The sequence below is a fragment of the Manis pentadactyla genome, chromosome 1 (genome assembly GCF_030020395.1).
Source record: "Manis pentadactyla isolate mManPen7 chromosome 1, mManPen7.hap1, whole genome shotgun sequence".
Taxonomy (NCBI): domain Eukaryota; kingdom Metazoa; phylum Chordata; class Mammalia; order Pholidota; family Manidae; genus Manis; species Manis pentadactyla.
The window spans coordinates 177,252,921-177,275,709 of record NC_080019.1 but is presented as its reverse complement, the minus strand read 5'-3'; the positions used below and the strand labels follow the sequence as shown (position 1 = coordinate 177,275,709).

The 22,789-nt window shown below is 40.9% G+C and overlaps 1 protein-coding gene across 2 annotated transcripts in view; it reads right to left on the bottom strand.

Moving 5' to 3' along the window:
* Positions 1–22,789, bottom strand: part of CASR (calcium sensing receptor) — a 65,001-nt gene that overhangs the window by 8,830 nt on the left and 33,382 nt on the right. For both annotated transcript variants that reach the window (XM_036883429.2, XM_036883428.2), the window contains exons 2-4: positions 15,471–15,895; positions 12,835–13,141; positions 8,176–9,060 (exon numbers count right to left, since the gene is read on the bottom strand). In XM_036883429.2, coding sequence (XP_036739324.1) covers positions 8,176–9,060; positions 12,835–13,141; positions 15,471–15,655 — 1,377 coding nt within the window. In that variant the 5' untranslated portion in view covers positions 15,656–15,895. The remainder of the gene's footprint in view (positions 1–8,175; positions 9,061–12,834; positions 13,142–15,470; positions 15,896–22,789) is intronic.

Sequence of the window (22,789 nt, the reverse complement as noted above, 5' to 3'; positions counted from 1 at the left end):
GTCCTCCTGCTCTGTGAGGCTGACTCCCTCCGCAGCACGCAGAGCCCCATTCCTCCCACCCATGCTGGAGCCTCTCTGACGTGGTCACTCTGCCCTTCTCCATTTCAGGATCATGTCTCTTACGCATCCTGCTGGGGACCGCTCATGACTCAGATTAGCTATGCTTCAGGCTTCCGCAGGTAACTTCCAAAGCCTTCCACTCTTCAGTTGTACGTACCTACCAGTACTTGTCAGTGCAGATATTTTATCCTAATCATACAGTTTCCACTGCCCTTTTCACAGTCATGCTGACTCTTGTCTTCACTCCGATGTGTCAAGGAGATGAGAAGAGTGAAGAGGTGGGGGATTCCCTCTTATTTACACTTCCTGTGTGCCAGACATTGTACTAATGCTTTACACACACTAAGTCATTTAATCCTCACAACAACTCTGTGGATAGGATCTATAATTATCTTCATTTTATACAAGAGGAACTTGAGGCATTGAGAGGTAAAGAAACTTGCCAAAATCATAAACTATCCCACAGTGCCTCCAATATAAATTATCAAATGTCCATGGTTTTGTCAATAATATTTCCTTATTAAAAATATTCTTAAAAAGCATCACTCTTATTCGAAGAATACTTTAGCTTATAAAGTAGTAAGGTTAGAGTAGTTAGTGTCAATTTCCTGTCTTCTATTCAGGTTTCAGTTCCTTGGCTTTTAATATGCTAAGCAGTAACCTCCCTCTTTCCTTTTCTCTGTCCGGCTTCTCTGCAGTGAGACTCTCCAGGTATCAGTGGGTGAATAGAGAGGGAAACTGGAATAAGATAATATCGTAATGAAATGGTCGTCTTCCACACTGGTCAGCCTGGACAGAAAAGCGACTCAGAAGTCATCACTGGCTATAATTCTTCTGCACTGATGTTGGCAGGGGCTGGAGATTCCTACCATAATCCTAACTTGGAAGAAGAAGGAACCAATCAAAAATCATTTTCTTTAAGTTCCCATTAAAAAACTCATTGTAAATACAAGGTTAGATTTGTATACTGTGAGAATCAATCAACAAACAAATATTTATGGAATATCCACTACATGTTCTGAACTGGACTGCAGTAGTACAAGATACAATAATATAATCTTCACAGAGTTTACATATGGATTAGGGTGACAGATATGTCATAAATATTGGATGAAATAACAACCAGTGGAAACCAAAATATAGTTAAGGGCTAACTTATAGGGTATCAACTCTGAGAACAGAGAAATTCAGGGGAGATGGAGATTAAAAAGGGCTGAAATAGTAAATGAAGATATCAGTCTGAGGATAAATTAGAAAAATAAGGTCAATGTGGTATTAATATTAGTTAAAAGAGCAAGTAGGCAGAAAAATCAATAAAGATATGAAAGTCTTGAATGACACTATCAATCAACTTAACATAATTAACATTTATAGAACTCTCAGCCCAATAACAGTATATTTTACCAAGATAAACCATACCCCAGCTCATAAAACAGGTTTCAATAAATTTTAAAATATTCAAAACAAAGTATGTTCTTTGACTCTACTGTAATTAAATTAGAAATCAATAACAGAAAGATATTTGGAAGCTCTCCAGATACTTGGAAACAAAGTAACACACTTCTAAATGACCTGTGTTAATGAAGAAATGAGAAGGAAAATTAGGTTGTATTTTGAACTGAATGAAAATGAAAACATAACATATCAAAATTTGAGGGATGCAACTAAAAATTTAGAGGGAAATTTATGGCACTAAATGCCTATATTAGAAGAGAAGAATGGTCGCAAATCAATGACCTCAGTTTCCAAGTTAAAAAACTAGAAAAAGGAGAGCATATTAGAATAAAACCAAAGAAAAGAAAGTAATAAAGATCAGAACAGAAATCAATGGCGTAGAAAACAGAAAAATAATAGAGAAAATGACTAAAACAAAAAGTCAATTATTTGGGAAGATTTTAAGAGTATAAAGAGAATTACTGAGACATTAAGATCTAGAAACCATCACATTTTAAATTATCCTTATTTATAAAATGGACACAGGATGCTAAAATCTTTATTAGGAACAATTAGCCTAATATGTACTTATGAATATGCCTAACAGAAGAAAACTATTTTTTGAAATCTATTTTAGCTTCTTTTATTTAAAAAGAAGGAAAGACTTATCCTTCTTGCAGTCAGTCTGAATTAATTTATGAAGTCAGAAATACTGTGGTTTTATTGTATGAGTGTTTTCTGCAGTCTTCTCTTGATACCACTTACCTTCTCTCTTATCTGTGCCTGTATCCATGTACTGTCCTACCGTCATCCACTTGACCCCTGTCTTCTCTCACTATTTACCTTTGTCTCATTCTCTTCCTTTAGTTATTTGCTCATTCAACAAGTATTCACTAAGTAACTAACAAGGGCCAAGCAGGCACTTCTTAGGGACACGAGGTATGACAGCATTCCAGACAGACAGAGAGATGTTGCTCATCATGCTCTGACTTGGTTGGCTGTGTCCACTCTCACCTCTTCTTTATGTCTGTGTATGAACCAGAGTTCCAGGACAACTGGTTTCCACTGGTGAACACCTGGGTTTAAAGCTGTGGATCAGGGTCTCCTCTATGAAGCCACTGACTGACCTGGCAAGCGTGTTCCCAGAGAAACAAATGTTTCTTCTCATCAGGGAAACAGACCACCTGGGGCAGATGTGGGGGGGCTTTCTTGTTGGTTGATATATAACCTCGGGTAAATCATTTTGGCTTCTCTGGGTCTAAATTTCCTCACCTACAAAAGCATAATACTTGTGACTAATATTTACTGAGCACTTAGTATCCTAAGCACTCTATACATATTAACTAATGTCACCCTCCTCATAAACCTTGTATGTTTCATTGTCTCCATTTCTCGGGTGAGGAATATGAGCACAGGCACTTTAAGTGACTGCCCAAGGTCATAAAGCATGTAGGTAGCAATTGTGATTTAAATCCAGTTAGTCTGGCTCTACAGTCCAAACTCTCAACCGTCACATTATATACTACATATTCAGGTGTTGGAGTCAGGTTAGACAGTCTGTACATTAGGTTGTCTAGCTGTAGTTACAAGTTAACTAGTGTAATGTTTAGGTTGAGAAGATGGACATATTTAAAAATGGGTGGCGGAGACATGTATAATGTTTGTGGCAACGTAAGAGGCCATCATCAGAAAAGCAGTCCAAACTGAATGACATCCAGATCTCCATGCATGGCTTGTGCTTTACCACCTGGGGACTTCCAGTTGTTTTCTATTTTTAATGAACTTTATTGAGATATAATTTCCATAGGATAAAATGCACCCATGTTAAGAATGTAGTTCTGAGTTTTGGTGAATGTACATGCCTGTGTATCTACCACTACTATCATCCCAGAAGGTTCCCTGGTGTCCCTTCCAAGTCAGTCCCCATCTCCACTTGCAGTCCAGGCCACTGCTGATGTTAGACATACCATTATAGATAGAATATCATAGAAATGGAATAATGGAACATATACTTTCTTTTTAAGCCTGAATTTTTTTATCTTACTATGATGCATTTGTGATTCACCTATGTTGTGTGCATTTGTCTTTGCTTTTGACATTTCCTCCAAGGATTAGGTCCTTTCTACAAATTTTATCTCAAATGATATCTTCTGTTTTCTTCCTTACTTCAAATCCTGATCTGCATAGTACTGTTCTGTTTCATCCTCACACAGCAGGTGTGTAAATAAAATTACATGAGTGTTGAAATAAATTTGCACTTTGTTCATTAATAATCAATTCTTTGTTTTCAAAATCACATCTCTGTCACCTCTTTAGACATCTTTAATGTTTCTTTTGACATGTTGACTTGCACACTTTGCATGTGAGCACCTAATTTTTTGCATAATACCTTCCTTATAAAACTGGGAAGATGGAAATGGAAACCATTTTACCCTTTAAAATCAATTTAAATTGATAATCATTGAACCACAAAAAAGCAAAAAGCAAAAGTTATGAAATAATTCAGATATTTCCTCTAGAGAGAACACTTTTCTTATTTTAGAATTTTAAAAGAAGGAACTAATAATTCCACTAAAAAGAAAATACAAAATTTTACTTGAGATTATAATTCAGCATAATATGCTTCTAGTAATTTTATTTGGGGATTACATGAGAAAAAAAATAAATGAAGGGGAAATAAAGGGGAATAGCTAATAGAAAGACTTAAATATAGAAGGTAATAAAGATAGAGAGATACACAGGCTCACAAAAAAACTAAACACTGAGGCATATTAAGAGGGAGTAATGTATATAATGTGCACACATGTAGATGGTATTTTATGTGGTAATATTTCCATCTTGTGGCCTCTTGGGGTATTTCCTCTAAAACGTTTTAAAGTCAGTTTTTGCTCACTCTAAGGATAAATGGGAAGGCACCTCTTGGCACGTACTCTAAGGGTCAATTGAATTGCCAAAGTAGAGACTAGAAACCCCCCATTAAGCTGGAAAGCTAGGATTTTTAGATTTTACAGATGGCATGGCTTCTTAGTACGAAAAGAAAATGGGATGGGATGCACAAAAGCACCCCATTCATTATAAATAATGAGAGACTGTTTACACAGATAAGGAGCCCATTTCCTTTGCTAATAGTGTAGGGAAGACCCAGGGAATTCCCTTCTCTAACCTCAGCCATATTTTCTTATCTCCCTGTCCTGTCTGATTCTAACCCCATTCATCCTCCCTGCCCCAAACCCCCAACAATACCAGCAATTCCTGGAAAAAGCAATTCCACTTGACTTCTGTTATCAACATGTTCTGTCATCATGCATGTCTATGTTTTGACTGGCGAGTGGTTGGTGTAAAATGGGGGAAGTAGGAAGCATGCCCTGTGCATGATCGTCCTGAGAGAAGGAAGAAGGTGACTCTGTACTTGCTTACATGGTGTTGAATTCAAATTTGGTTGTTGGGCATGTGTCTGAGGCTTGCTGGGTCAGAACCTAGAATACCCTGGCCAGAGTGATTGATTTAAGGATGGGTTGTTGGGTTGAACAGTTCTCAGCAGAGGACTCTAGGCAGAGTTGTAAGCTCAAATCAACTACACTGCTTGCTACTCTTTCATCCATTTATTCTACACATATTCAGGTGTCAGCTGTTCAGGACACAGTGCTGAATGATACAGACGTGGTTCCTACTCTCATGAAGCTTAGGCTGCGATGAGTCAGAGTGAGGAGAGAGCTGAGGAGCAGCAAGGGACGGGCTGGGTTCAGTGGGGGTCAGGAGAGCACTGTGTGTTGTCTGCTCATAAATTACCTGTTAGTGTGACTTTTTAGGCATATGAGTTGATTGATAAATATTAGGGGCAAAAAGCTTAGCAAAATAAAAAACTTGTGATGGACCTTATTTTACCAGAAGTTTAATTAATAAGGATCTATCTCAGTCAACTGAAGACCATAGAACTTTTAGCTGGGTATATAAATGGCAAAAATGAGGCAGACAGAATGATCAGAAAGTGTGTGTGACAGGGTATGATTTGAAATGACTTTCCAAGAAAGTGAATTTTGAAATAGTTAAGAAATCATGGTGGACAATGATAGAGGAGACAAGCCTCAGTGGCCCTGCAGGTGTGGGATATCACCTAAGCAAAATGCTGTGCTGAGCACTGCAAGTGCTTTGTGGGGAGGAGTGGGGCAGATTGGCTTATAAGAGAGTTGGAAGAAGGTGGGTGGAATTCCACGCTGAGATACTTGGATTAGATTGTATAGAGGTATGGGTGACAGGTTTCCATGTAGGTCCTAATAACGGCAGTGAATAATTGCCTGGCCATCTCCTGATAGAGACATGGCTAAGATCTTAAATTACGGAATGCTCAACTAGCTGCCTGGGTTCCTGAGGCTTAAAGGAGACTTCAGGCAAGCACACAGGACATCTTGGCCAATGCCTACATCTTATCCCTCCCTAGAGCTCTGGCCCCATTTCCCTATCTGTCTCCTCTTCTAGCTGAATTATGCCAGACCATGTGGGAGCCCGAAGGACAGTAAACCTGTGCTAGGGCCAGCTGGGGTGTCTGTGTAGTGGATACTGTTTATTTTGGTTGCTTTGCTTCTCTTTCCCCCTTTTGGTAGCAGCCTCCGTATTTCCCTTTGGGATTCCCTCCTCCTTTTACTCTCCATGTATGTAGTTTGGGATGAGTCTACTCCTAGCTTCATTGGTATGTGCTTGGGACTGGTCAACCAAAGTAGTTTCTGGGACTGTTACAGGAGATCCTGGGAAGTAAGGAGAGCCTAACAGTAAGGATTCAACAGTAATGAAACTGCTACAGAGGCTGAACATTGCTAACCCTAGGAATAAGGAACAAAGGGATGGAGACGAAAGTGTCTGCTTGTACCTGGAATACTGAGAATTTCAGAATTACAAGCTACTAATAATGTTTCTTGTCTGGTTAAGCCAGTGGTTTGGGTTTTCTGTTGTATGTGACTAAAAGTCCCAATCTTGACCTGGGCCAAATTCTTGGCTTTTTTTTCATATGCCCAAGCTTTGGTCTTGACCATCTGGATCTTTCTTGTCTGGCAGAGAAGTCATTGAAGAGCATAACTGTCAGATTACCCCCTGGAAGCCTCTTTTCCCTTCAGCCCCACCCTGATCCTGCAGGCTTTTCAAGAACTGGAGTCCTCCTTCTATGGGTTATGGAAGGGAAGAGAGGAAAGACAGTGGTATTGACTAAAAGATTGTCCCTTTTTCCTTTTTCTTAAAACTCTACTCCTTAGCAGTCCAGCTTCTGAAGTCTTTTTGGCCTTTGACCTTCATTAGAGCTCCTCTTTCTTTGCAGGGAAGGGTTGGGGGTACAGTGCAAGGAAGGAAACTTTAAGTACCTCATAGAGATTAGAAACTTCAGCCAGCACTGATGTCTGAGTAAGATTTTCCCCTCACAAGAAGGACTAAGAACTTGCAGGTTCTGGCTCATACTGCCAGCCTAGGCAGTCACCCCTCATCCCATTTTAGAGATTTAGAAAATCTCTAAAATAACTGACATAGGTTGTACATTCTTTGTTATTTGGTATTTTTCCCCAAGGGTCTGTGGTGGTTGGGTTCTGTATGCAAAGCTGCTTTAGTTACCATTTTTACCTCACTGATTAATAAATTAGAGGCATAGAGAAATCCTACTATAATAACCATCTGTTTAGAGCTTGAACATTTACAAACTGCTTTCACATCTATCATCTCCTTTCATCTTACAAAGAGCCTTGGGCAGAAAGCACACTGTTTATTAGGCCATTTTACAGAAGAAGAGATTGACTTAGAGCCGTCGCTTGCCTAAGATAATGCAGCTAGTAGCTGGGGGAGCTGGAGCTGAAGCCAGAGGCTGGGTCCTTGGCCTCATTCAGGGACTTCTCTCCCAAACTAGCAGGCACTCTGATAGGTCAGTCTAGAGCTGAGGAAAATCAAAAGGAGTAGAAAACATGGACTGATGGAAAAATCAAGGTATATATACAAGATATGAACAGCTATGTGGATATAAGTCAGCCAGACTTTATCTTAGGAATTCCATGAAATGAAAAAGATAGTGTTATCTCTCTTAGGTGTAATTGTAAAATATAAAACACAACTAAACTATAAAATAAGCATAGGGATTCCACTGAAATTGTGATTATTTTCTGTGATAACTACTTAGAGCTTCTTTTTGAAATGTCCAATATCAAATTCTTTCAGGAGGAGTTTTTTCTGTGCCCTTGATTTGCTTGTGTTATAAGCGTAGCCTGTTTGGTGGTCCAGCACATTATATTATGAATGATAGAATGGCAGAAGTGGTGGCTAAACACAGTAACAACTTTATGCTTCCTAGCATATATAGTGTATATAATAGGTACTAATCAAATACAAGGGAACAATGTCTGTAATTCAAGCATTATAAAAACTCTTCACTCAGTACTAAATCTGTTCCAAGATATTTAAGAAGTTTTAGGGGCCATACTTTAGTATTCTGAACTACTGGACTAAAGAACAGCTGAGCCCAGGCTTTAAACAAAGAATCAAATTACTATCAATTTTGCAGAAGTGAGTTGCTCAGATGTTTGAGTTCAAAGCTACATTTAATGACCTCATTTAGATGTTGCCTTTTTGAGGTAACCACTTAATATGTCTTGCCTGGATCAGCCCAATTCTGCTTTATTACACAGTGAATTGCTCTCTAAGTGAAGTACGTACCTGCCAAGCTTCAACCTTCTTGATATCTGCACAGGAACCATTGGTGAAGAGCCCTTTGCCAGGCAAGCAGGTATATATATCTTGCAGGGCATGAGCAATGGAGTAGACTGCTAGGTAGACATTGTAGGATATCCGTAAATGTGTATAATCCATGTAAGGAGTCTCCACACTGCTGATGTTCTCTTCCCCTGTACAGAGAGGTCGGAAGGCAGTGGAGCTGTTGCTTATCCTGCCACCACCTTCTTCGTGACCTCTCAGGAAGGTGGCCACAGGTAAAGGTCCTTTAGCACCTTCATGGAGGTGGCAGTTGAATGTTTCTTCCCAAAATTCCTTGGCAAAACCATTGTGGACAGACTTCCTGGGATGGACTTTCTGCAGGAATTCCCGGAAACCTGGGATCTGCCCAGCCTTCAAAGCAAATCCAATGGTGCCTCCGACCACATGGAAGTACTCTGGCATGGCGATCAAGGATGAGCTGGCCCAGGCCTCGCTGGCCAGCCAGATCCTGCCCGTGATATTGCGCCGGACGATCTCCTTGATGAGGGGTTCAAGGTCTGGGCCACTAGAGAAAACGACTATGACTTTAGCTGTGGAATTCTGAATCACCTCCACCACTTGCTGGATCTCCTCTTCATCAGAATACTGGGAGATGAGTTCACTGAAGTCAATGCAGATATCCCTCTCCTCAGCTTCCTCTCGGAACTTCTCAATCCCTGGCCGGCCATAGTCATCATCAGCTGCGATTGTGCCCACCCAGTTCCAGCGGAAATACTCAATGATGTCTGCCATGGCAGTAGCCTGGTGTTCATCGTTGGGGATGGTACGGAGGAAGGACTTGAACTGATTCTTGTTGCTGAGGAGCCTGCTGGAGGAGGCATAGCTGACCTGGAAAGAACACATGAATGCATGAGTGAGGTGCCAGATGGGCCTCGAGGCTGTGTGGACATGGCTTTTTGAGACCCCGTTAATCTAATTCATCAAGATGCTTTTCACTGCAGACAGAATAAAAGGGTGGGGATAACCAGAATCTATCTATCCCTCTCCACTGTAAGCCCTCAAGCATCTGTTAGTGTTATCAGGGAGAATTCTAATTCCCAGTGGGTGATTCTTCACAATGCTACCTTCAAAAAATGGGTCTGGCCATCAAGTCAGTCCAATAATAAATAGTAGGATCTACCTAATCCTTCACGGAGAGTCTTTAGGCAGTGTTCCATAGATTCTCCCAGCTTCCTTTGTGCTGCCTCACTGGTTATAATGTGTTTGCATACACATCTTCTGCTTGTTGGGTCCAGGTTCTGATTTGAACATTTTAGCTTCCCCTTTATTGTGATGAGCACTTTGTCCATGACTCAGTGCTGGAAGGAATCAGGTTCCCTATGGGTTATGAACCTAAGGCTCTTCAGAAGAGCCCCAGGGGATTCCCCTTTCCTGTTTTATCTAGTTTCTCTCTTCCAGTCTCCACTTATTCCCTCTCTTCCTTCCCCTATTTCTTCACCTCCTCCACCCTCTCAGTACTTTAGATAAAAGTACCCTCATTGCAGTCATTTCTAAGAACTGTTTATCATTTAAGACCAGGTTCATTAGACTCAGTTTTCCTGCACTATAATAATGATGCATTCCATCACTAAATACAGTCAGAAAAACATCCTTTCCTCTCCTGGCTTCTCAGTGAGTTCAACCACCACCCAGAGCCCTTTCCTCTGTTCAGTTTCAGGTGGTGGCTAAGGCTTCTTGACAGGCTTTAGATATGGGTCTCCATAACTTAGAGAGGCTGCAAAGAAACCCTGGAGAAGCTGCCTTGGTGATTTTCCACTTTCTGAGACAGCAGGTTCTACATTTGAGCATGGGTGTGCTCCACGGAGGGAAGAAAGCCTTACCTTTGAAGGTGAAAGATCATTGCCTGGAGAAGTATCCAAATGTCAAGTAAAGTGTTTGTTAGTGCAGAGCTTCCCAACTTTTTTTCACATTCTCACAAACACTGAAGTGGGGTTGATGGAGGAAGCTGGCCAGCTCTGGTGGGGGTGCTCTGGCCACCCGAGGCCTACCTAGCCATCCTCGAGGGGCTCAGTTTCTCGGCAGGCTTCAGCCCATCTGCAAGCGCTCCTTTGTTTCTTGGCTCACCAGTTAGGAAGTTCCTAGTTATTGGACCATTTCTTCTCAAGTATGAAGCATTTTTACACTAAATGGAATTTCTTCTTGGTAATGAAGGAGTGTTTAATAGCTCTTATTCTCCAATTTTCTAGAGAGATTTTAAATTTCTTAAGAAAACCAAGTTGAAATTTTGGGAAATGACTTTTTAGTATTTCTCACCAATTGAAATAATTAGTTTTCTATGTTCAGTGTTCTAAAATGAATTTTTTATGATGTGTTCCTTTTTAACAGTGAAGAATTTCTGAATAGTTTCATCAAGGACATAAAAGGCATTGGTATATGAAAGACCTGGGCCAACTTTACTAATGGGTAGGCATTCTGACAAGAGCTTTGATTTTTGGAAGTTATAATATGGAATTTTCAGTTTTTCTCTTTTTATCAGAATAAGCCTCTTCTTGTTCCACTAGGAGAGTTCATGAGGTAGGTAGTTAGATTAAGTAACTTGTTGAGATGTTACTGTTTTTAGAGAACTCTATTTGCAGACTTAAACAAAACTTCTGAGTCAGGTTTTTGCAAATGAAAAACCTACCTAGGCATTTTGTAAGTTCATCCATTATTGGTTATACTTCTTGGTTTTCTTTTGGAAAATGGGCTTAAAAGAGCTTTAAAGGGATAAAAATTACAAGCAAATATATCCCCCATGATTATGTTTCCTTTAAGAATGCATTTCTAATTTTCCAGTTTTTAAAAAGCAAACTAGTAAAGTGGAGATAAGTAACACTTCATTACCCCCAAGTCAAAAAAAAAACCCTTGAAAACACACCAAACTTTGTTACATATTAAGAAGGGAGAATTTCACAAAAGATTCAGAAAACTTCTAACCACAACTTGTTCTATCTGGTCTGCTTGTTATATCCACTTGGTGGCGTGAGGGGTGTAAGAAATACCACTAGCCTCTGCTGCCACCTTGCAGAGCAGTGGTTCCCAGCTCTGGTGCTTGTTTGAGTCACCTAGGGAGCTTTCAGAGCTCCCCACGCCCAGGCTGCACCTCATATCAATTAAATCAGGAGCTCTGTGAGGGGGCAAGGGCTGGACGGTGGGGAGGTGAGACCCAGGCATCAGTATTTGTAAAGCTCCCCAAGTGATTCCAGCATTGCATCGGTGGAGAACCTCTGCTGTGGAAGCACACTGGTTTGACTGATAATCACTAGTCTTAGAACTTTTGTAATTTAGATTGAACTCAATCTTATCTTTCATCCAAAGCACAAAGAATTAAAGCCCTCCCATCTTGTACTTTATCTACATGACGGCAATTACATCTTACTGCTTGTTGACCATGACAACTTACTTTAACCGTGTATTTCAAATAATACTGACCAATATGTCAAATTTGAAAGATACATATTTGCATCTTACCCAACACATTTACTGATGTGGACTTTGTTAGACCACCTTGGCACAAAAGTTACAGAGCCAGGGCTTCCCCATGGGAAACACCTTTAATTCCCTGAAGTAAAGATTTGAGAAATGATGACAAGACTTTCTCAGTTGTTATGTGTGTGTAAAGGATAATGGCTATCACCAAGGAAACAGAGACCTCCCAACATAGAAATGGGTATTAATCAAGGTACTCTTACAGATTTCAAATATTAGACATTGAAAAAAAATTTTAAGTGTGATTTATAATTTAATTTAAAAATTAATATAAGGGATATATCACAATTGAGCTGATTCTCCCATCAATGGACATTAAGGTTATTTCCAATTTTCACTATTATAAAATGATGTCATAGATCTATAAATATTAATACGAGAAAAGTGCTCTATAGTGTGAAGGGGAAAAAATCAGCTTATAAAATGGCATTTAGAGTTTGCTGTCTTTTTTTTTGGTGAAGAAAATATGCAACTTTGAACAAGTGTTTATTAAAGCACTTGTTTCAGTGAATTGGTGCTATTTGAAAATGCAGGTGTTTGAAAATCCCACCTAGGCTGATATCCTGCAGGGTGGAGACTGCTTATTCATAATAACTCTATAAATATTTGTTGAATGAAGTAGAATATTTTCCATTTCTAGAATGTGCAAGACAATGCTTATGCTCCTGTTTTGTGAGAAAATATGCTCTGCTTCCCTCTGAGCTAAACTCAACCAGAGGGGAGAAAGGCAGAGACTTTTAAGGGAATAAGATTAGGGACACATACTTTGAGTTTGAAAGTTAAGATTTACATCATATGGTAAATCTTTCTTTTTAGTAATGGCAGCAGAAGGGTCATTTAGTAAAGGAATGGAGTGGAAAATAAATAACTTTACACATTGGGAAAAAAACAAAAGTTTTATACCAGGTATTTTTTAAAAGAATTTTGCAAGAGTTGTGAAGTCTAGTTGACCTTGTTGAAATTGGGGTCTCAGAAATCACAAATGGTCATGATATAGGGCACCAACTAAAACGGTCTTCTGTGCCCATGGAAAGCCAGAGATGAGAAAACAGCAAGTGTGACCCTGGGTAGGGGAGTCCTCCCAGCCTGCCTCTCCTGACCCGTGTTCTCACCGCCCCATCTGAGAACCAGTACCTGGGGAATGTAGAAGAGCCCCAGCAGATTTGCCACTGCCGTAGAGATGCCCGAGCCAGTTGCTCCCACAACAGCAATAGTAGAGGGAATGTGCTCTGAGCAGTTGCAGAACTCGTCAAGGTTCAAAGAATCAATTTTGTTCTGTGCCACAAAACTCAGAGTGGCCTCCAAGGCTTTAGAAACGGTGTTGCAAGTATCAAATATCCTGTATCCCAGCGTCATGTTGGGAAGAAGGGCTGGGCTGCTGTTTATTTCCTCTATGGCAAATATCATAGCTTGTAACCAGCGAAACCCACGGAAATTATACCTGGAAGAAAGAAGACATGGAACAAGATGGGAGGCTTTGTGGTCAACTACTCAAATGGAGGGAGAGGACACATCTGGGTTTGGATTGTGGCTCTGTTACCCTTCCATTCCATGATGTTGTGTTCTTTGAGACTCTATGTCCTCTCTGTACAATGGATGGCTGTGAACATGAGATAATTATGCAAAATTCTCAGCATGGTGCCTCGTACAGAGTTAGGGTGCAACAATAATGATGGTTGTTGTTGGTAATGAAATTGGGGTAATGAAATGAATGAGTAATTTGTATCTGCCTCACTCAGCAAAGAATTTGAAGTTACTGATATGAAGTACTTTAATAAAAGTAATAGAGACATTAAAAAAAAAAGACCAGGGAAAATATAAATAAGATTAGGATTTTAATACATGGGAGCCTAAAAATAGCCTCAATTTGCAGTCACAAATTTAGATGGTGACATTCCTGGATGTCAGAGGGGAAAGAGAAATGAGAGCTCATATTTGTAAACAAACAAACAAATATTATGCATAGGAAGGCTGTTTACAAGCAGAGGTTATTTCTGGGTGGTGGAATTTTAAAATTGTGTGATTTTGGTTTATTTATACTTACTCTTTTTAAAAAAGTGAGCATGCATTGCTTTTCAAAGAATGTTATTTTAAATAAAAATCAAGCAAATTAGCAAAGGGAAACAGCATCAGTGATGTAGTTTTCTCTCTTCCAAGACTTGGCTCAGAGTAAGAGCTCTGCAAGTGTGCTGAGTAAGTGCATCAGTGCCCAGAGGAGAGAATGGAGTAACTCCACAGGTTCTTTCTATAGATCGTGGGTTATATTACTTGAACTCAATGACAGGAGCTGAGAAATACAATCTGTTATACTCCACTATATTGTTTAGGTTCCTAAAGGTCCTGGTGTAACTTTTCATGTAATGTTTTCTCTTAGTCATTTTCTTTGTTTCATCATTTATTTGTTTGTTTGAGCCTGAAAGTTATTAAGAGATACCGCAAAATTTTTCAGTACATAAAACGTCTATACTGCTGAACTGATTTTACTATCTTTCTTTAATGTAATTAAAAATACATTATTTCAGGGCAAGCTTGTGGCTTGAACTTACATATATACACAGTACATGCACAACTCCATCTAGGAGGGTACAATAAAAAGGTTACTTGTCCACGTGGGTCATGTGAAGGATGTAATTAGCACCAGTGAAATTCTGCACTTAGTTTTTCTGCATTCATAAGAAAAATGTGAAAATTTGTATCTAATAAGAAAATTTTTGTCTAATTAGAAAATGTTATCTAATTTGTGAGCTCTCATTAAAATATGAAAGGAAATCCAGTTTTGTTGGAACAGTCCTAGTTTTCACGTTCTGGCTTTCAGGAAGACCACGGAAAAGGGCTGGACCCCCCTGGACATCACAAGTCTTGAGTTGAAAGTACTGTTCTCTCTTAGAAGGAGGGTCAAGACTTGCAGTACATACAGTCATGTTCTCTGATGTCTAGATTAAGGGAGATGAAGCCCATTGTACTCTGCAGAAGTCAGATCCTACTTGAAGGAATGGTGCCTCCTTTTAGATGCCATATTGTAAAAGAGTCCTGATAGACTAGGGAGCCTCAGATGAAGGGCAACCAGAATGGTGAGGGATCTGGACATTATGCCACGAAGTATTGTTCAGAAAATTGAGACTCTTTGGCCTGGAAAAGAAATGATTCAAGGGGACATGTTAGCTGTCTTCAAATGGCTGAAGAGAGAATCCAGTGAGAGAATTAGATGGATTCTGTGTTTCTCCATCTGCGTTAGATAGATTCTGTATTTGCAGGGGGATTTCAGCTTTCTATAAGAAAGACTTTCTAATGGGAGTGGTCCAAATGCTGTGGGCTGCGTTTTGAAGATGCCTGGGTCATGCCAACCATGGAGGTTCCTTTCAACTTTAGAATCCTTTAAAAGAATTAGGAGTGAGGCAGCCAACACTTAGGTAGTACTGACTGTTGGAGCACTTAAGGTCAATAGGAGATTGTACTGTTCAGGTTTGCAAGACTTACACTAAATTTCTTTCTAGGTACTTAGTCTTCCATTAAGCAACACTGCTGCCAGGTGAACAGTGAGGACTCAGTTGCCTAGTGACTGGGCATATGCTCTAACAGGCCATGATATTTTATTTTTGAAACATTTCTTTATAAAGGGGGACAGCTGGAATAATAAGCTTCAGCATGATTATTAATCACCATTTTTGAAAAGACAGAGCCAGATCTGAAAAAATTATTTTGGCTTTGATTCAGCTTTTCTCCAACCACCCGGAAATGAAGAGGCTCTCCGCCTTGGCTCCTTCCCTTACCTGATGCATTCCACGGACTCTGGCCTTGACTTTAGATCTTGATCTTTGGCTGCTACTCCAAAATGAATAGGAAAGAGCCCCCCGAGGATAATGTCCCCTTTCTTCTGGGCACGCTGGTCAGGCCCATAGGCAGAAGTGCACCAAGTAAATGCCAAGAGGATCACACAGCGACTATAAAAGGCCATAGTTCTACTTGCTCTCCAAGAGAAGAGGCTAGAGGGTTGGTAGTTTGAGGGCCTGGGAACTTTCCCCCTTGGTGCGGTTCACTCCCTGCAGTGGGGGCACATATCTACAGGGTGACTAATAACAAAATGGAAGTTGTGACGTTTGAATTTCCATTTCTGCTTCTCCATTGCAGAGTAGTAAGGTGGGTGGTTCTTGAGTCTTTAGAAGCCACATCATGTAAAAACCACCTGTGATACTTTCTAAAAGAAAAGAGAGACAAAATGAATTAAACTAAGCCTACATTGAATCTTGTTATGATAAACACAATAAAAATGGCTTAGAATTTCCATACAGAGGTAGCAGGTGATCAAGGCCTGACTGTGAGTCTCATTTTTACATCACTTCACGTTAAGAAAAGAAAACTTCACTTATGCATATTGGAGAAGGACTGTGTTAAGTTGTGAGAGGCCACATTTTAAAGAGGCCGTTGATAAGCTAAGGCCTCAGCTGTTGTTGATGCTGGATTTTATTCCATTCATTCTTTTGCATAAATAATACATAGAATTGGCCTAGAAGTAGCAGTTTCTTGTGTTATAATAATATTACTGATACTTTATTAAGCATATATGTTCTCATAGAAGATACAGAATGAGTCCTATTTAAGTTTAAATCTGACTTTAAATCAAACAGAAGTATCAGGAAAGGCCACTTAATCTTTATTTATTATGGTAGAGTCCCATTTTTGTGCCTCCTCATCACAGATCTCTGGCTCCAGTTTGTAATATGATACCCCATAAACCTTTGCAGAGTGAAATAGTTCTTGTAAAGGGTACAGATAAATCAAGGGCCAGATTATGTTCGAAAAGCTCAGTAGCTGATGGAGGGAATATCCTTCTGCTTTAGCACAATTATCCTGGTTGGAACTCTCTGCACTTCTCACTCTATCTCACCTACTCTATGGGTCAGTTACAATTACCGATTATATACTGATGTTGGCTAATTAGCCTCTCCTGAGGCTCAGACCCAAGCGTTGAACTGTCAACCAGACATCTCCCGCAGGTACTTCCAATTTAACAGGCTCTAATCTCACCTTCCTCCTAAACTTGTGCCTCTTACACTGTTTTCTATCTCAGCAAACGATGTGCCTCTACAAAGGCACAAAATGAGGAGTCATCGTTGCCTCCTCCCTCTTCTCATCCTTGCCCTTGGGAGAACTGATAAAGGGAGGCCTCACTGACATGGTATCTGGAGGCCTGCAGGGGGCGCTCTCAAGCCCACCACTCCTGGTCAGTTGTAGACCCCACAGGAAAGAAGAGACGAACATGTTCATCTCATATTATTTTGGCTTCTTTACCCTCCAGTAGGGTAAGAAGAGGGAAGACATTCTGCCTCCCCCAGCGACAGCCCAGCAATAGCCCAGCCAATGAGAGACTGTTACAGCTCAGTGAGGAGAAAGCAAAGACCACTCCTTATTTTGTGCCTTTGTGGGTGGCACATATGCTGAGAAAACAGCAGCCACCACACATGGGTCTCCCAGCTTCCTCCAGTGGACTTTATGCTTAGAACAGTACCCCAATTCTCCCCCTTTCTTCTAGGAAAGAGCATTCATTCCCTTTGTTCATTGGACATGCTTGTGGTTCTGCGATGGCTTGCATGTCCTGGATTGCAGTTCTCTGCTGTTCCCAAACAAGCCCATTTGCTGGTAAAATAACTGACAGTTTTACTTTTAAGGTTAACATCGTTCATATTCAAACAACCACCAAGTCCTGCAGAACCTACTTCCTAAATCTTTCTGGAATCCATCCACTCCTCATTACCAGGCCATGTTAAGTTCCCCAGCATTTTCATTTTTGCAGCTATTTCCTAACCTGCCTTCCTGCCTCCAGTTTTGTCCCTTTGTGGTTCACCTTTGCAAATATTTGGATGCCATGGAACAAATGGTTTGGAGCACAGGCTATGGAGTTAAATCTGGCTTTGAATCGAAGTTCCACTGCTTCCTAACATTACTTTTGGAAAGTTGCTTAACCCCTGTGATCTCATTAAAATAATGCATGGAGAGCCGTTAGCCGAGTGCAGCTGGTAAGCTCACAGAAACTTCTGGCTGTAATGAATACCTTTCTAGCCTCACATTTGACAGTCTTCCCTTTGAATCCCGCACTCCAGCCATACTGAATTTCTTTCAGTTTCTCACATGCACCAGGTCTTTTTTTTAAATCCTCAGATTTCACACATGCTCTACTCTAGCCCCCTCTGTGGTTCCCCTGGCCCATGTTTTGCCTGGACAACATCAATATATTTTTCAGCTTTTAGATGTGCATTACTGTGGGGGCATGGCTTGATGAACTGTGGGACCTTTGGGTGAATGGGGGAAAGAGCTGTGGGGCAGACACAACCTTATGCCAAGGTCTTCAGCTTGCGGGTGGAGCACAGGCTGGATTTCCACCCATACTAATGCCTCAGCTGTGCAGTGAGGACTTGCAGGACTTACAGGAATCTTCAAGAAGGCCTTCCCTGGAATCTCAGACTGAGTAAGTCCACCTAGTACTTAATATCTTGGATCTTGGCATTTCCCTCTTGGAAGATTTACCACACTGTAATTACATGCATAAACATCTAATTCCAGAGCCCAAGCTTTTAACAATTGTCATATGCTGCCGTTTGCCCCTTAGGAACTCCACCTCCTCCTCCAACAGCCATTCTAGCAGAGGGCACTGGGCCCACATGGAAGGAACACCTCAGCCTACACCTAACATTTGTGGAGTTGTCTCCAGTAATGTTTGAACATCCACAGCCATCTAAATTCTCTGACTCCAGTCCTGCTTTTAGATGTTTGGCTTCATTTCTTGGATCTTGATCATATACTCAGTCACACATTTACTAAATCCATGATCTAAGGACTGGGAATATAAAGGTAACAAACACATGCATGTTCACTGCTCTCGGGAGCTTCCAGTGGGTAGGCATGCTGTGTAGAGGGTCAGGATTTATCTCAACATTAAGAAGTGAGAAAACAAAATACTGTAACTTTGTTTCAATGACTGAATTCAGCTTTGCTCCTCAGCACTAGGACAGTGTCTGAAATAGTAACTGCTGAATAAATGTTTGCAGAATGAATGAATAAAGAAAAGAAAGTACTTTGGAAGGAGACAGAAACTAACATTTTTTTGAACCAGGCATTGTGTTAGGTCCTTTAAACATAACTGTATTTTGAACTTCACAACTGTAAAGAGGACAATACCAATTCCACTTTCTAGATGGGGGAATTTTCTTCATATGTTCAACTTCCTGAGTGATAAATTTAGGCATTTGAATTAAAAATGCTTCAGAACTTAGAATTTTAAGAAGTTCCATGTAGTGCACTGAATTAGGAGAGGGAACATTTATAACTGGCTAGGATAAGTCACTAAGACCTGTTCAGTTTTTCCTGTGAAAGATTAACTACTTGAAGGAGTTTATTAACTTCATTAGTCCATTCAACAGAAAATTCATGGCAAGAAGTAAGAGATGAAGGAGAGATTTCAGGTCAATTTGCAGCACTTAACTCCACCAGTTTAATGTATCCAAACCACCCTTTTTAGTCCAATTACCAGGGTCTAATTTGCTTTCAAAGCTGAGAATCATTCCAGGTTCTCCCTCTCCCTTTCCTCCAGTGCCCAGTCACTTTGTCCTGCTGGCTTTACCAGACCCCCTCACTCTGCCTTCCCACTCCCATTCCTGTGCACACTGCCACTTACCCAGACTCCCAACTTGTGCGAGTACCTCAACGTCCTTGTTGCAAAAACTTTCTTTTCTTTCTACCTTATTCCTCCCACTTCCTAGGTATCAACAACCAGACCAGTACCAAGTGTGATCATAGCACAAGTGGTCATCCAAAATAAAGACTGCTTTCCCCAACTTCCTTTATAATTATGTGTGGTCAGATGACTAAGTTTGGTCAATGGGCTGTAAGCTGAAGTGCTCTGTGGCAGCTTCCAGGTAACTTTGCTTAAGAGAGAGGTGGTATTTGTCCCTTGTCCCTTCCTCCCCTTCCCTCCATTCTGCTACATGGAGGTGGATGTGACAGTTGGAGCCTATCTTGAACTATGAGCTGTATCCTGGGGAATCATAGTGTCATGAGCTGAGGATGTCATGGAGCAAACCTCGGTACCAGACTATTTTGGACTTACACATGACAGAGGGAAAAAGGCTTCTAGCTCATTTAAGCCACTGTTGTAATTTTTTTCTTACTGCAGTTACATGAACAGAATCTATCCAAGAATCACAAAAAACTTATTTGTTCTCCTAACTATGGGCTTATTTCATTTAAGTCATATATAATCATGTTTGCCATCCTGCAAAAATGTATTGCAAATACAAGCTGAACCTAGTATTTGTTCTTTATCTCAATAGCAGATACATTTGGAAGAAGAAATGACCCATGGACCAGCTGGTTTATGTTTAGAAGGTCATTGAAATTATGAGTGTTTCAGTATTGACAGCTGAATGATCACTGAGTTCCTTATCCAAGAGAAGAGGGATGGGAAGTCAGGGCAGACTGGTGTATGATTCCACAGGTTCATGAATTTATGAATTCATGCAATTATTTAGTCATTCAAAAAACACTGATTGAGCTCCTCTTGTGCTTGACATTAGGGCACTCAGGAAAGAAAGTTGAGATTGTTACCTTTAAGGTGCTCATGGCTTAGAAGGAGACAGAAAGATACAATTACAGTGATGCAACTGCTAGGAAGAGACATGAACCAAGGATTGAGGGAGCCCAGAGGGAGGAGGGACTGCCAGGAGTCTTTGGTGACCACCAGGAGAGAGAATTAATACAAAAGTTGGATGGCTTATCCAGGTTCCAGAGTCAGGGACAAATTAACAGAGGACAACAAGACAAGGTGAGGAGTCTACACCACAATATTTGAATCTCCATCAAAGAAAAAACCACCTTGGCTCTTGCCCCTTGGCTTTAATATTTCTGGAAATTGTGTAACTCTAGAGCAGAATGATTTTGCCCACATTTCCCCTGGAGGAAACCAAGGCATAGACCTTCTGAACATAAAACCACTCAGTAAATTAGAGGTACAGCATGCTCAACAGCTACAGTTTCTCAATTCCTGGGTTGCAGAAATAAAGATCCTAGGTTGCCTAGAAAAAAAGTGGCTATGAAACCAAAATTGGTTTCCAATAACGTGATAATTTATCTTTGTAGGGTAAGCACATTGATTTATCTCTGGTTTATTGTACTGTAATCTTTGCCCTTTCTCATGATATGATCATAAAGAATATGAACAGTAAGGTGTGACGCCGTTATTGCAGAAAGGTGAAACACGTATGTTTTAATGAAGGGGAACGGGTGAAAACCTGAGAAAGTTGAGCCAATAATCACAAAACTTGTGTACCCAGCTCTGGTTACAGCTTTCTTTACCTCTTGCTGAGGCCACATCCACAGTGTGGGTTTTTATATGCACCTGGTGCACATTTGCCAACGAATTAGGGACCTCTTATCTGTCATCACCAATGTGGCCACCCTCAGTTCAGGGTCAGACTTCATTCCGTCTGTATTAAAGCAAGGGACATCTTGTTTTAAAATGAGGGCCCTCTTTCAGCACTGGGGGAACCTGAACCACCTGGTCACACTTGGCCACCTCCCTGCAGCTCTGCTCGCTCTCCGCCCGCCAGCTGCACAGGCTCTTACCCGCCAGCTCCCTGACAGCAGGTGTGGCTTTTGGAGAGTCCACGCCTCATTTAGCCCTGGTAATGGCTTAATTGAGTCGGAAAAATGCAAGGACAGGAGTGTGATAAAAACCAGCTGAGCTGGGTTCCTGTTAGTCATTGGAAAAAGCTATCAGGGGAGGGTGGAGAAAGGATGAACAAGACTGGGGAGGAGCAGCATGGGGCGCTGAGCAAAGTGGGGAGAAAGCCGAGACCAAGCAAATAAAGGAGATAAATAGGAGAGGAAGAGAACATTTATTAATACTGTGTTATGAGCTCCTTGATGGCAGCACCTGGTCTGTTCCATTCGTGGTCTGGAACTCAGAGGGGTTCATAAACGATTAAGTGAATAAATATAGTGTGGAGATACCGCAACTTGATAAACCAACTTAGAAGTTTGTGAAGCTGTATCATGAAGACAAGAAAAGAACAAAGAAATAGAATAGGAGTTAATGGAGGATGAAAATTCAAGCTCAAAAAATGACAAGAAATGATCATTCTCTGCTCTAGCATCTTGTGAGTTGAAACGTATGCTGGCCTTGGAGTTTGACATTGCCAGTGTCTGAGGTTCTACAACAGGACTGAATGAGTTCCTGGGGACACAGGCTGAGAGTTAAATTTGTCCCAAAACGTTTTCCCCCATACCTTAAGGAAGCTCTGCTGATAGATGTGTGGACACCCACAGCCTTCACGAAACGGTTTAGGTGAAAAGCAAGATATGCAAGTCATGCTTTTATAAAGAAAAATGCCAGCACTTCAAGTCCTCCATGAAAGAAACGATTCTGTGGAATAACATCCCAGTATTGCCTTTCAAAATCACAAGGAACCCTGACTACCCAGGGTGGTGTTTTTCAGTCAGGTGTGCAAAGGTGTGCCACAAAGTTTTCTGGAGTACAACAAATTTGGGAATTGGTGTGCGTTCTGTGCCACAGGGCGTGTTTGCCTTCTGAGGGCTCTGGAAAGTCCAGCAACAAAGATAACTGCTTAGCTTTAGCCCACTCATTCTCGAATTTATTTCAGCATGTGAAATGCTGACCTAGTCGAAAGCATACAGTTTTTCACTGAAGCCTCTCCTTGTCTCTCTGGATGCATTTTTGAATGGGGTGTATGTCTGTATGTCTGCCATTCACTGGACGTGGCATTAACCCCAGGTCTGAAATTCCAAAGGGCAGTCTCAGAAAGAAGGGGGATGACCACGGGGCGGACAGGTGAATGCTGATTGCATGCTGCAGCCATTCTCTAATCTCAGGCATATGTGCCCGTGTTCTTCTCCTACAGGATGTTTCTGCAGCGCTCAACAGGCTTGTACACCGAGACTTTCTCCCTTCCACTTGCAGCAATGCTGGCCTCGTATAGTGTCCCCTACAAGGACCGTTGGAACATGCAGTGGTGCTGGTAAACCAGCTCTCCGAAGGCAAAAGAAAGGAAAAAATATCCTGATTGGTATTGTTTGTCGG